Source organism: Coturnix japonica, chromosome 3 (genome assembly GCF_054131305.1).
Source record: "Coturnix japonica strain WE chromosome 3, WE-NBRP24, whole genome shotgun sequence".
NCBI lineage: Eukaryota > Metazoa > Chordata > Aves > Galliformes > Phasianidae > Coturnix > Coturnix japonica.
In genome coordinates this window covers 82,527,037-82,541,122 of record NC_140665.1, presented here as the reverse complement: position 1 = coordinate 82,541,122, position 14,086 = coordinate 82,527,037, and the positions used below count along the sequence as shown (strand labels likewise).

General features: G+C 37.8%; 1 protein-coding gene across 44 annotated transcripts in view; it reads right to left on the bottom strand.

Moving 5' to 3' along the window:
• DST (dystonin) overlaps nucleotides 1-14,086 on the bottom strand; it is a 280,915-nt gene that overhangs the window by 1,276 nt on the left and 265,553 nt on the right. For 26 of the 44 annotated variants that reach the window (XM_015859182.2, XM_085542031.1, XM_085542029.1 and 23 more), the window contains 11 exons: nucleotides 13,337-13,466; nucleotides 12,367-12,530; nucleotides 11,904-12,066; nucleotides 11,090-11,244; nucleotides 10,869-10,943; nucleotides 10,197-10,214; nucleotides 7,045-7,162; nucleotides 4,855-4,923; nucleotides 3,884-4,086; nucleotides 3,328-3,438; nucleotides 653-776 (listed from right to left, as the gene is read on the bottom strand). In XM_015859182.2, coding sequence (XP_015714668.2) covers nucleotides 653-776; nucleotides 3,328-3,438; nucleotides 3,884-4,086; nucleotides 4,855-4,923; nucleotides 7,045-7,162; nucleotides 10,197-10,214; nucleotides 10,869-10,943; nucleotides 11,090-11,244; nucleotides 11,904-12,066; nucleotides 12,367-12,530; nucleotides 13,337-13,466 — 1,330 coding nt within the window. The remainder of the gene's footprint in view (nucleotides 1-652; nucleotides 777-3,327; nucleotides 3,439-3,883; nucleotides 4,087-4,854; nucleotides 4,924-7,044; nucleotides 7,163-10,196; nucleotides 10,215-10,868; nucleotides 10,944-11,089; nucleotides 11,245-11,903; nucleotides 12,067-12,366; nucleotides 12,531-13,336; nucleotides 13,467-14,086) is intronic. The other 18 variants (XM_085542021.1, XM_015859199.3, XM_032443515.2 and 15 more) reach the window with 7 other exon arrangements.

Below are 14,086 nucleotides of genomic sequence, written 5' to 3'. Positions count from 1 at the left end.
AAAGAAGGGAAAATGCAATGGAATGCTGAGAGGCTGGTAATTCATCACTACCACATCTAGTTAAAATCATCCTGGCAATTCTTGACTTACAAGACACGTGTTATCTATTGATTACAAACAGCTACATCCTTTCTGTCTTCTGCCATTTTCTCAACTATGAACTGGAAGATTTAAATATCTGGCATCTCCAAATACTGAAGACTTAGTAATCAACATGGATTGACAGTGGTAAGACAAGGGGGAATGGTTTTAAACTGAGACAGGGGAGGTTTAGGTTAGAGATTAGGAGGAAGTTTTTCACACAGAGGGTGGTGACGCACTGGAACAGGTTGCCCAGGGAGGTCGTGGATGCCCCATCCCTGGAGGCATTCAAGGCCAGGCTGGATGTGGCCATACTGGAGCCAGCATTGTCAAGAATTTCTGTCATGAACTTGCACATCTCACACCGAACATAACTACTGTCCAACCATGTGATTGAAGGACCATTACCCTTATTATGTGCAACCTTAGCAATAAATAATATGGAGACAACAGGACTATGGGCTTCCCACTCTTTCAACTCATCTTCCTCACATCTCAAAGTAGATTCACAGGTATTCAGGTAGCCAAATAAAGCAAGGTGTAGATCAAGCTCTAAAGTTAAGATACTCACCTGCAAACTGAGCTCTAACTCTGGTAGCTGCTGTGGACAGGATGCCACTGTCTTCTCCAGAGTGGAAACCCTTCCCTGATAGATATCCTGGCAGTCTGAGTTTACTTCCTTGAATAGGTGTTCCCTATTGAAAAAAGAATAAATAAATAAAAAGGCTGTTTCTATTTTTACCACTGAAGATGTGGCCAAGTATTAGGTGATACACAGCTTGGAATATGATTTTGGAATACGATCATCTTAGCAACATTCACTGTGAATCTGAAATACTGGTTTGAGTCAGTATGGCCATTTTTGATGATGTGAAGCTTTGAACATTCCTTTAGCAGTTAGTTTTTGAAATAGTCTAAAAGTAAATCAAGAAACAGTTTAACGAGCTGTTTCACATTAAAATCTAAGCCGTTGTGTGTACTTGAGTGCATATACAGAAAGAAAAATGCTTCTTTCTTACCATTAGTCAAAAACATAGGATTAGTTGATGGTACATGACTTCGATTAATGAAGCAGCTGAAGATTTACGTCTGCATAGCTTGACTTTCCACCATTCTAATTGTCACTATAGTGAATTGTTTCAATTTTGTGAATACCTGATGCTGTTTATAAAACATAACTACCTAATTTAAAAATCTTCTGCCACAATGCAGAAGAAAAATACAGGACTAATTCAAGAAGTCCTTACTGTCAATACATTGCCTGAAACATCTCTGCTCCATAGCTTTACCCTGCCTTTCTCATTTCTGAAATAAAACAAGCCTCCATTTATAATCAGCCCCAAATAGGAAGATTTCTTTTGGTGCCACAAGAATGAAATCCTCATTTCTCAAATCCCAAAACACACCAATGTACTAGATAGGAGTTCTATGCAAATAAGAAGAAAAGCACAGTACTCCCATTAATTTAGTCAACAGAAAAGTATTAAGTAAATATCCCAAAAGAAGAAATACTGCATTGACAAATATAGCCCCTTAAGTGGCCCAGACCCCAGGATCCGCATCCCATGCCTTTGATCCATACAATAGTGGGGTAGAATTGGGTACTGAAAACCACAGTCCACAGAGTGAGCTGGGAGCTGCCTGGAGCTCAGCACTGAGCAGGGGCCCACAGCAGGGGCTGTCTGGCTGCTGCTTCTGGCCCTCCGCCAGCCAGGACCACTTCTGGCACAGCTGAAAGAGCATACTGATGCTACAGAGCAGCTTGCTCTGATGGGGATGGTCACGATATTAAATCTCTTTAAAGCCAAGAATAAACGGTTAGCAGGCCAAGAGTATCCAGTCAGCCACACCTTAGAAACCACTGCTCTACTGAGATTGCTTGGGATGATTAACAGGAAGGGGAATCTCTTTATTACCCTGCTGAAGCTTGCTGCACTTTGGTGAAGGCCTTGGGATAGAATAACCAGAACAAGGAGAAAAAGAGATCAAACTTGTTCTTCATTTTAGCCCTACATCCATTGCCAGTCTACATATACAATACCTAAATGCTTTCTTGGGCAGAAAATACAGCAGAATCTCAGAAATTCTCTACAAACAGCCCCCATCTCCAATCATTCCATTTATAATCTTAATCTGTGATGTTTTACATAAAAGAAACTCATAAAACACATAAAGGAAACTGATAGTTCTAATAGCAGGTGAGAAATACAGTGCCTCCATTTGAAATCAACACCATTTGCTTCCACGTCATGCATATTTCTTGAATCTGTGAAGTACCATCAATTAATCTTACAATTATTTACCAGCTAAGAGATGAAGATACAATAGATTAGAAACAGACAACGGATTCTATTTTGTGCCGTTGTTAACCATTCAAAGCAACAGTCTTGCCTTGCGTGCTTGAAGTGATGTATACATACATACGCTTGCAGTGTGCACAAATAATGCGCCCACTCACACAAGAAGGAGGGAGTGAAAAGTTCTTTATGCATCTTTGAGTGAAGCCACACAGAGGTTGTGTAAATTTAGCACTGGAAGGTATCGAATGAGCAGCAACAGACATCAAAGTGCAGACTTGTGAAAAGCAGATACAAAAAATACGATAGTAGTTTTCTATCCAAGCTTCTCCACACTGAGCCCTCTATCCAAACTAGGGCAAGAGTAAAAAATCAGTTTGCAGCTGGTCCAGCTGCAATCTTTTCCCTGCCTGCAATGACATTAGAGAAGACATTTTGGCTCCAAGCCCATTCAAATTTTTGGTCATTCAGCTCAACTACCAGCACAGCCCTAGTTGCTATACTGGCAGCTTTTATTTAAGTCACGGTCTGGAAAAACGACCAATGCTCATTTCCTGTAGGTCATCAAATAGCTATCTTATTAGAGCAATGACTGGTCATTACCCCCTCAGATTACACTTTCAGCTGTTGGGAAGATTTCTATATCACCATGAGTATTTTGTATGATCTTGTTTAGAGAGATTAAGTATCTATTTAATGGCTTTTCGTGGGAGATGAAAGTTAATTAAAGTTTTCAGTTTTTGAATAGTAACAAACAATATTAAAAAAAAAAAGTCTCAGGGAAAAAATGGCAACAAACAAATAAGTTGCAAAGGTCTAAAACAAAGTCAATACATTAATATGTAAGGGATGTTGCAGCACTGAAGCACTGAAACTCTAGTGGTTGTTAGTGAAGTGACAGTTTTAGTGAAGGAAGATGATTAGACTAGAATCTCTATCCTTACTGTACCTCTCCAGATGACCCTTGATAGTCTGAGGATTCTGTTGGCTTAGAAGGAGTTGACGTTTTGCTGTTTGTCAACCATGGTTTACCATAGTTACGTGTTAAATGATGTGGTGTCTGTATGAAACAACGGTAAATCAAAATGTGAAGGACAGTAGATGGAAAACAATGTCATGGAGAAGGATACCCAGGCTACCACAGGGAGATCTAATCTCATAGTAAAAATGCAAACTAAGTAGAAAGAGTTGACAGCAAATATTCTGGAACTAAGAGATGGCAGAGCTAATTTCTAATGTGAATTGGAGAGTTGGTTTTTTTTTTGTTGTTCTTTCAGAGTTCATTCCCAAATCATCAGGTAGCAACTAAAATACACGGAAGTCCCTGTATTACAAGCAAACAGTAGAGGAAATACACTGAAAATACTTCGGATATCCTCCCAGAGCACGAAATAAAATTGAGATGCTTCTTCCCTGTCATCTAGGGAAACTTTCACTTTCAAAGCAACAAAAAAACCCCTACATTCCATTCCTTACAGTATGTTGATCTGTATGTTTTTCCTTACCTTTGGTGTACTTGTAGCAACTGCTTGTGATGAGGCAGCTGCCTGGCCAGCCTGACTTGACAGAGAAGTAGATCTGTTAGGAGAAGCACCCCTTGAAGAGGGTCGTGATCTACGGCCTCTTGGTCTGAAAGCTGCCATGCTCTGACTGGCACCATCTGCCAAGATGAACTTCTCACGCAGCTCCACATTTGTCCTCCCTTTAGCTGCAGCAAAGAAGGGTGTTCATTTAGTGAGAAACGCAAGCAGCCACCAAGCTGTTTATTGTCATTTTCGCCATGCTGATTCCAACACACTTTTACAAGAAATAAAATGCATTGCTGTGTAATGCATTTATTTTGGACACAGGAGAATTATGTGCAGAACTTGCTTATTCTAATACTTTATGCCAGCAGGAATGAACCACTGTCAAAGGAAGTCAGCGTGATAATGGAATGCTCAACGTGCTAAATCACTGTTAATCAATCATCTACTAATACACAGACAGAACCTGATGAGTAGTTTTGCTAACTCCACAGCTACTCATTATAAATAATACTTGCTTGGATGTTCCAGGAGAAATTGTTAAGTGAAACTTACAGGAAAGCAGCAAATATATTTATTTAAAACTAGTAGATTATGTAGTTTGGCAACATGCAATGATAAACACAAAATCCAAACTGTAACGAAGTAATTGGTGGCTAAGCACTCACACACACACACACAAACAGATATGAGAGAATGTTCCGCAAGAATAGATGCAAGAAATGTTAGCATTTAAGTGTGTCAGTGTGAATGAATGAAATGTTTTTGAAACACTCTTCAGGCATGTCAAAAAAAAAAAGCTTGTAAAGCACCAGCCCATGTAGTAACACATTAAGCTAAATGTGATGGGTGAGGCATATTAAAAGTTAAACATATATATATATTTAAATGGGAAGGAAATGAAGAGAAAGGAGAAGAGGAGGAGAAGACAAAGAGAGGGATTTGCCAACCTATAGTAGGCTGAGTGGTAATTGAAGAGTTTGATTCCGAACGTAACATTTTACTCCCGTGATGATGAACTAGAAAAAATGACACAGGACATGGGTCACATTAAAGAAAATTGTTAGCAGGAGAAGAAATCAAGTATAGCAGCTGCATATGCAAGGGACTTGGAGCCAAAAGACAGGACTCAGAGCGAAAGCTGTCTTAAAGTGCTCTGAGGTGAGTTCTCAGCATTCTCCTAAGCAAAAGGAAAAAGCGTTTGGGTAGACTCAACTACAGTCCTAAGTAGTACAAGTGTAGTAAAGGTACTTATCTGCTGACATAAAGAAGTAATATAAGGTAAAACTTTTATGTTACTAGGCCACGTATAATTTAATCTGCTTATGACAACAGTTATCTGAAATGTAGTTTATTTATATGCTCGAGAAGCTCTTGGTCAAAACACAGATTTGCTAGGCCAAATGCTCAAGGAAAAGCCTGAACTTGCACCACAAAGATCATTGTCTGCTTTCATCACTGACTTAAGTCCAATCAAGATTACATACCAATGGACACCTTCCAGCGTCTGGATTATTTTACAGAGATCACTATTCCCTTCTCACTGTGTTGAGTTATACATCTGTGCACGTACATCCCATGAAAAAGGGGCAAAGCATAATAGCAAATACTATAGAAATACGTAAATTACAAGGTTTGTTAAAAAAGAAGGGAAGGAAGGGACAGTGACTGCAGTTCTAAATGTCCTTCTATCTGAAGATAGAATAATAAGGCAGTCATATGTATTAACTAGATATTCCTTATTGTAGCTTTCAGCATCAACTCAACTAGGAACTACAACAGCCCACCCATCAAAAGGCATGAGACAAATGTTTGGTATGTAGTACGATGCTAAGCAATGGATCTATTTTTAATACTGCTGAAAACCTCACAGAAAATAATAAAGGGTTACAATAGGTCTTTTAAAGTCTTATGGATACCTTTCCAGCCTGTGGACCGAAGTCCCCAGGCCAGAGTGGTATTCGCTGTCAGCCCTTACAGGATTCTGTGGTAGCTTCTTTTCTGTTTTAGCATCCCTGTCTTAGCATGGTGAGTGGTACGAAAACAAGTTGTTCACCCTCTCAGGGTCTATGCTGATCTGTTTAGAAACCCTGGTGCCAAAGCAGAAGTTGCGATAGACAGCTGGCACTAGAGCAAAGTCTACAGGACAGTCAATATCTTTCTCTTTACTGCTATGTTTCTCCTTTGAATTCATGCTATTAGAGCACTGACTGTAATTCCACAGAACTCCAGAGAGGTAAATCAGAGTAAATTTAATTCTGCTACTTAAGAAGATAGAATGACCTAGTTAGGCAACATTAGTTAAGTCTGAACACAGTCAACACAATACTCTTTGGAATATTACTATTCTAACTATTCTTTGACTTGCATCTCTTCCACTAACTACATTCTCAAACGACTTCCTTCCTGTCTCCTAATATTCCTTCAGGAATGGTTTGCCAGACAGAGCCTACCTACCTTCCCACTACAGAAGTAGGCAAACTAAGATGCCACAAGTCCCTGAGTACTGATAAAACAATCCATTTGATACAATGCCCTGGAGTATATGGTGATAGAGCACTCCCTGCTCCCTCAGAACACTAAGTTCTCCTGATCACAGCAACTTCTGCTTGCTTTGTACAAGGCTCAGAGTGCTGCAAAGTGGTGCTGAGGAGAATGCCAATGAGAAGACAGGGCTACAAAGGCAGAGACTGAAAGCGTGGGTGCAGCCACTGGAGAGGGAAGTTTTTCTATAGTTGTTATTCTTTTTGATTAAATTGCCATATTTTGATTTACGGCCTTAACATTTCTCTCCTGCTGAGAAGGTTTAATTGGACATATCTTGCGCTATTTCTGCCAAGTCATACAAGCAGCTTACATGCTATAAAACTCTAGTTGGGCTAGGTTCAATTCTTAATTACACCATTCTAACACTGGACAAATTGCGCAGAAGACACCACAGTTAATCTGTACATACATGAGTGCAAGTGTAAAGGATCTTAACTATGAAATTTAAGTTTACAAAAACAGATCATTATGAGACAATAAGTGAGATGCTGTTTACAGAACTGGCATTTTATACATTTCTGTCTTGAGACAATGAATGACACCTGTAACCAAACAACTATCTACACGTCCACTTTAGCAATTCTGTTACGTACCCCTGCAAGGATCATTTTTCACTAAGAACTCATCAAGTGCCATCCAGCCACCTCCAACGCGAACCATGACTGTACTTCTTAGGATACGAACTAGGCGTAGTTGTTGAGAGTCACCAAACTGCAAAAAAATCAAACAGTCTGAGTCTGTCAGTCATTCCAGTACAGTTCAATGCTGATAGCTTAAAAATTAGACATTTTTAAAAGTTTATTTTGATATTTGATTATTAGTAAATGCTAAAACTCATTATTTATGCAGATTATCAAAGCTGTTAAGATTTCAAATCAGATGCTGCTGAATTAATCCAGAGGAGATGGCAAGATGGTAAGAAAGAATTTCAGATTTAATTTTATGGCTGATTCTTGAATGTCAGATGTCAAATAGGATGCAAAATTAGTAACACGCCATTTAATTGGTTACAATCTGCATATGTACAAATCAGTGAAGGCCTATTTGCATTACTTTATTGTTGAAATCTTACGCAAACTCTCTTCTACAAGTTGTTAATGATATCAGCTGAAAGGAAGGCAGTATTGCTTTTAATGATCAGCAAAAGGGCTGGAAATTCACTTTACTATGTGTGCTGCACTGTTCCATCAACTGATTCATTAGACGGATATTTTCAGGTACAGCATCAACACTGCTCCCCTACAGCTAGGTATGTGTGAGGAAGGGAACGTTAAAGGATCAAGGTGTCATCTTCACCTATCATAACTACCTTTTATAAACACTTAGAAACTGACAATCCTTTGTCTACTCAATGAGGTTCTTCACAATTTGGAGAGGCACAAAAAGCCTGTTTTACACTAACTCTTCTACTGGCCAGTTCTTCCCTAGGGCTGATGCCCAGGCCTAAAACGTGCTTGCTCTTTAAGCCCGTATAACAAAATCTGCATGCAGTATTTCAGTTCAAATCTAGATCAAAGAAAAAGCAACCAAAATGTCAACCTCACAATCTCATGAAATCTAACTAGAGGAATTCAGCAGTTGTTGGGTTGTTTTGTTGGGTTTTTTTGTTTGTTTGTTTTGTTTTTTGTTTTGTTAATGCCACTAAAATATTTATTTTGACATCAGATCATCAGGCCAAGGGCTCTCACATGCAAACATGCAGAGCAACTACTGAAACCAATAGGAGTCAACTACACATTTTTGGTACGATCTCTGATCCTGGGAGAAAGCTATCTATAGTTCAGCTGTACCTACTTGTTTCAGTAAGGGACTGAAACACTTCAAGTGTAAATCACATAAATATTCTCCCTACTAGTTTATCTATCTCATACTACTTCACCCAAGGAGAGAGAATATGTTTAAAGGAATATTACTTTTAGGAACCAAACAAAGCAAAGTTTGCTGCTTGATAACAGAAAATAATTTGTTATAAATAAGAACATCCAAATGATCATTATTGGTAGGGGCTTTTTAAATCTTAATTCAATAAATGAGATATTAAAAAAAAAATTGTTTACAAATGTAGATTAAAGTTTAAAACGGCATCCAAATTGATGCTGTCTGTTTGTACTGGCTTATTTCTAAAGAGAGTATTTTGAGGGGGTTCTAAAGATCCTGTCTTTCTTCATTTCTTTACCTTCTCTGCTCTTTTCAGCTTAGTTCTTCACTAAGACCCTATCAAGCAACTCTACCATGGGTCAGATACCATATCCTTCAGAAACTGCCTAGGCTGCAGTTAATTCAGGCACTGGGACTTCTGGAGAGTAACAGAGGTGCCTCTCAAGGCATTTTTCCTAACAGCAACTCCATCAACTTCCTTATTAAAACAGCCTGGACACCAACTTTCCTTTCATATTTAGAGCTGTTCCCAATAACTGAAAATCAGAGGTAAAAAACACTGAGATAAAAAATGCAAGGAAGTGAAGTTTAATCTACAAAGAATTCTTCTTCTGATAGAAGCCATATAACACTACTGCCACTTGGCCAGCTTGCTGTAGGTGATTTCACTGTGATGCTGTTTAGCACCAGTAGGAGTTGGAGGCTGTATTTTTTTATTTCTGTGAATACAGATGGCAGATAAGAGGATTAACATAATTTCAAATAATCTTTTCAAATCAAGGCACATTCTATATGTGGTAAACATTTTAAAGAACTACTTAGATATATTGCTGGAGGCATGTGGTAAGATTATCCACTGCTCTCTGTTGCTTTCTTCCACACTTCAGCAAGCTTTGTCAATAAATTAAAATGCAACTACATTTTCAACATCTCTAGATTTAGTAGTAAGTAGTAAAGTAGCTAATGCCTTTAACACTAGAATATCCAGAATGAATTTTATATATTATTGTCTCTATAGGAACACAAATAAGATCCTTAAGTTAACAGCTACTGTTTGCTTAAGCTATATCCATTCTCACCAGGCAATCATGATCTAACAAATTAAGAAGCTGCATATCAGTACATGCCACAGGAGTAGCACCAATTAGTGGCACTGTACAGCATCACTGCAACCTGACTGATTGCCTAGCTGACAAAGGTCCAATACATTACAGACTTCTCAGAGCTCAGGTGGAAAAGGGAACAGCATAAGCTGAAACAGTAAGCTTTTTTAGCCAATATCCAACATGTGTATTGAATAATTCACTCTGTTAGTCTACAGCATCAATTAGGTCCAACCATCAATTAGGTTCTTTATCAGTTTGCTTGATTGCGCAGGGGGTTTACTAACAATGAGCATTTTTCACCTTGAGTTGCAATAAATAAATGATATCATTGGATACATGGTTACTGTCATTGATCTTTAGACTGATAGCCTAAAAAACAAAATATAGATTTTGAATCACTCCACTATAAAACTGGTAAGTGATAAAATAATGCTATTCTAAACCTGAAATTTAAAAGCCCATGATTTTGAATACATGAATTCAAGCTGATCATTATCTGGTTCCTTAAAAAGTAATCTCCCTATTGAGGAAGATGGCCAGGAAAAGCAGGTGGGGAGGTTAAAGGGAAGAGATCCTGAGACAAGGAATGCTCCATAGCATTTAAAGAAGCACCACAGCTGACCAGCAACGAAAGCAGCTGAAGATGAAAGGATGGTAAGATGGACTATTGCAAAGCTTAAACCACTATGCGTTAAAGAAAGAAGGGAAAAAAAAATTTAAAAAAAAATGAAAACTTCATAACACATTGCACTGGTTTATACCTGATTTCCCAGGAAGAACTGATAAGAAATGAAAAATGGAAGAAAGACACGATTAGTTTACAGAAAATTCTCTACATGGCTGTAGAACACATGCAAACTAGCACATCAGACATTCTAAATTCAGTATCTAGTTCGGAGATGAACAGGTAGCTAGCTACCCAAAGACTGAACACTGAAGAAAATTCAAGGCCTTTCTTTCCTTCCCACTGCTGTTTCTGTGGTGTTTTAAAATCAACAAGCACTTCGTAACTCATAGCCAAACACTGCAGCTGAAATTGTTTTTGTTATTGAATCTATGGGTGGCAGATCTTTCTCTACATGATTTTCCTTTTTTTTCCAGCAGTTATCTAACATATTTATTGTACTTCTTCCAAAGAAAAAGTGTGCACCATAAAATGATAAGTGATCAGACCCACTTTTGTCAAAGATTTTTGAAGCTTTTAACAATTCCCAATACACTGAAAATAGTTTTTGTAGTTTCAGTGAAAAATGCACAGCAGAACTTTCTACACTTTTAGTCTGTAAAAACAACATATAGAACTGAGTTTATAGTAAGAAAATATATAGTTGTCATAAATTTCCTGTAAATTACTATAGTCTTTATCCTTGCAGAACCACATCACATGAAGATCTTTAAGCTCAGAGAACTAAGATGGTCCTTAGGAGACTTACCCTGTACTTGTTATCCCCAATCTGTTCCACTTGAAACCGTTTTGCACATTTACATTTAGCTACTTGTCTTGTAACCTGCAAAAGAACAGCACTGTATGATTACTGCTATTACAGTTCAATAGATTAATATAACTGGTAAACTTTATATAGAAGAGAAAATAAAACTGAAAAATATGATGCCAGTAGAATAGGCTGTTATCCAATTAGAACAGAGAATGTACCTCATCTTCAATTTTGTCGGCATCTGTGAGAGGTTTGTAAGCATCCTTGTTTGGATGAAGAGCTGCTACAAACTCATAATAATCAATATATCCATCACCATCTCTATCAAAAATGTCTGCAACAGCACTCATTTCAAGTCGGCTTGTTGGGAATTCTGAAAGATAAGAATAACAGAAGATAAGTTGGTTTTTCAATGCCATGAATATTGACAAAGCCCTGAGTGGCTTAAAGCATTTTCAGGCACTAGGCGACAATGCACATAAAAAAAGAAAAGCCCAGAGATGTTCAAAAAATTATAGGAATCATTCTGAAAAAAAGACCAGATCACCAATGTTACCCAGATAAAAATGAATATGACAACGATATCAAGGCATGTATGGAATAGAGAAACAGAAAACTGCGCACAGATTAGACTAGATGCACTCTAACATTTTAACCGTCAAAGTACATAAAATACCACAGATTAACAAGACAGATTGTTAGCAAGGAAAGGTCAAGCAAGAATTTCAATGCTAATTAAATTAGGAATGCAAGGCCTTCCCACATCAGAAACATGCATGGTGTTTTGTAAAATCCTTCCTTAGAACAAGTTCACCACAACAAATAGTCAACTCATACAGAGATTTACTATGAAATGGTCAAAGAAAATTCCAGGATGGTGAACTCAAATAATGAGCATTTAGCAGTAGCAAGTTGGTATGAACTCAGTTAAATGAGTAGGCAATTTAACAGCTTGGTAGTAACTCTTACAGACCGTAAGACTTAATGAGACACCTCTTCCATGTTCATCATTAAGGTAACTTCAAAACTTACTTGAAGAAAGGATTCCATCAATAAACTCCTGCCTTGTTATTTTTCCATCCTGATCTTTATCGATCCTCCTGAAGAAGTCCATTACACGAGACTTCTTATGGTTCATCCATCGCATGTATTTCTTCCTCCAAATATCAAAATCAAAGTTGGCAAATTCTCTCAGCTTAATCAAGAAGAACAGAGAAAGAACATTTTTCAGTTGAAATCAACAGATGCAGAAAATCAAGAAGAGATATCATCTGCATTCTTTTAAATAGTTTGTTCTTTAAAATGTTAACTCAGATCCTCAAGAATCCATCTCCTCACATTTAAAATGTAAATGAATACTTTCAAAGCGCACTGTGGTGTTTCCAGTTAGCTGTATCATACAACAAACACAGAGAGTTTACAGCATAGCCAATTTAACCCCGCTTGAGCAAAATCATGCAAAGAGTAAATGTACTCCATGCAGTCCATTGCTGACCTCTTCAAGTCTGTCCAAAGCATCATTGAGTTTTCTTCTTCTTTCCAAGGCCAGAAGCCAGACTTGCTGCCATTTGCTGACTAAAAGGTTTACTCGTGGATTCTTGGTTTCGATTTGCGCCTGGGCTGCTGATGGATATAAGCCTGGTGTGGGAGAACGCTTTCCTGTTCAAACACAATAAAATGCATAAATCTTACCCAGTTCAAATAAAACAAACGTACACACAAAGGGTACTTAACCTTCCTAAAACCACTCCTTGCCGTGAGTAATGAGCTTAAATCCTGATATTATTTCAACTAGTAAGGTTTTTATTTTATTTCCACTTTTTTATCACTGTTAGTGAAGGACCACATGGTGATTTAAGAATTCAATACTTCTCTAGCCCAAAGAAGCCAGTAGTGTCCACACTAGTGCAACTTCACAGATTATATCAAATCTCTGCAAGTTTCTGATAGAGAGTTAAGAAGTAATCAACCTAATTTATGAAGCCTTACACTGGGTAAATACATCTAGAATACAATACACAGAATACTTAAAATTCACTTTCCATTCAACTTTACAGAACATGCGATTTCTACCTGGATCCATACAGTCTTTTGGACATTAAGAGCAAAATTTAGTCTCAACACCTTTACTTAAAACAAATTGTTTGCACTTTCAAATAATTGTAGGTTGGCAGAAACACAGCTCACACTCTCTTGGAAGTTCAGTAGCACTGGAAAGTCTGTAAACTATCAGAGTAAATATTCAAGAAGTGTGGGTCAAAACTTAAAAACAGAAGCCTGCTATAGGAAGATACATCATGATGAAAAAACACAGGAGATTTAAACAAATCAACAAGAGAGAACTTAACCCTATTTCACTGGACTGCTGTGCTGCTCATCAAACTTAATAGGTTATTAGTAATCAGTTATTTTCATAGACAGAGCAGTGGTGTGTATGACCTACCCAAAAACACTTCATTACTTACTTCCTGCTCTCCCCTTATCAAGGACAGGAATATGAGATTGTACAGGAGTGGGTTCAAGTGCCTTCCTCTTATAGGTCTTTGTAACTTTATCCACATCAGGTTGTTTTCTGGTCATTTCCTCCATGAATGTCTGCAATTGGATAGAGGTGGTATTAATTAAAAATACAGAAAAGCGACATTGAGAATATAAGACTCATACTCATACAGTGGCAAAACACACTGAAGTTACAAGAACAGCACAGAAAGACTATAAAAATACCAGTCTCACAGAACAAAATGAGATAAAATAGAGGCTTCCATATGTAAAAAACAAAACAAAACAAAAAACCAAAAATGAAAAAACAAATAAACCCCCACAAAACAGAAGCATAAGCTCTTAGGACCACTATGGCCAGGCTCTTAAAGGAAGTCTAAATCTGAAAACAGTTTATGAAACTCCTTTATGCCTTCGGTGAGGAGGTGCACTTTCGACTTAAGTGTTCTTTACCATCCCAAGAACATCTCAGAAACGACACAGCACCGGTGTGTATGCTGAGGTAAGCTTAGAAGCATTCACTGCACCTGTAGCTCCCTCTGGCTCTTCACAAACATTTTTTTGATAACCATCAGTAAAGCCAGACAGCAACACTAATACTATCACCTATTTCACATGGTTATTATCACCCTTGTTTCTAGGAGGAGTTATAGGTGTGCTCCTGGAAAGGTATAGCACTAAATTTTTTATTGATTTTTTTTCCTAACTACATTGAA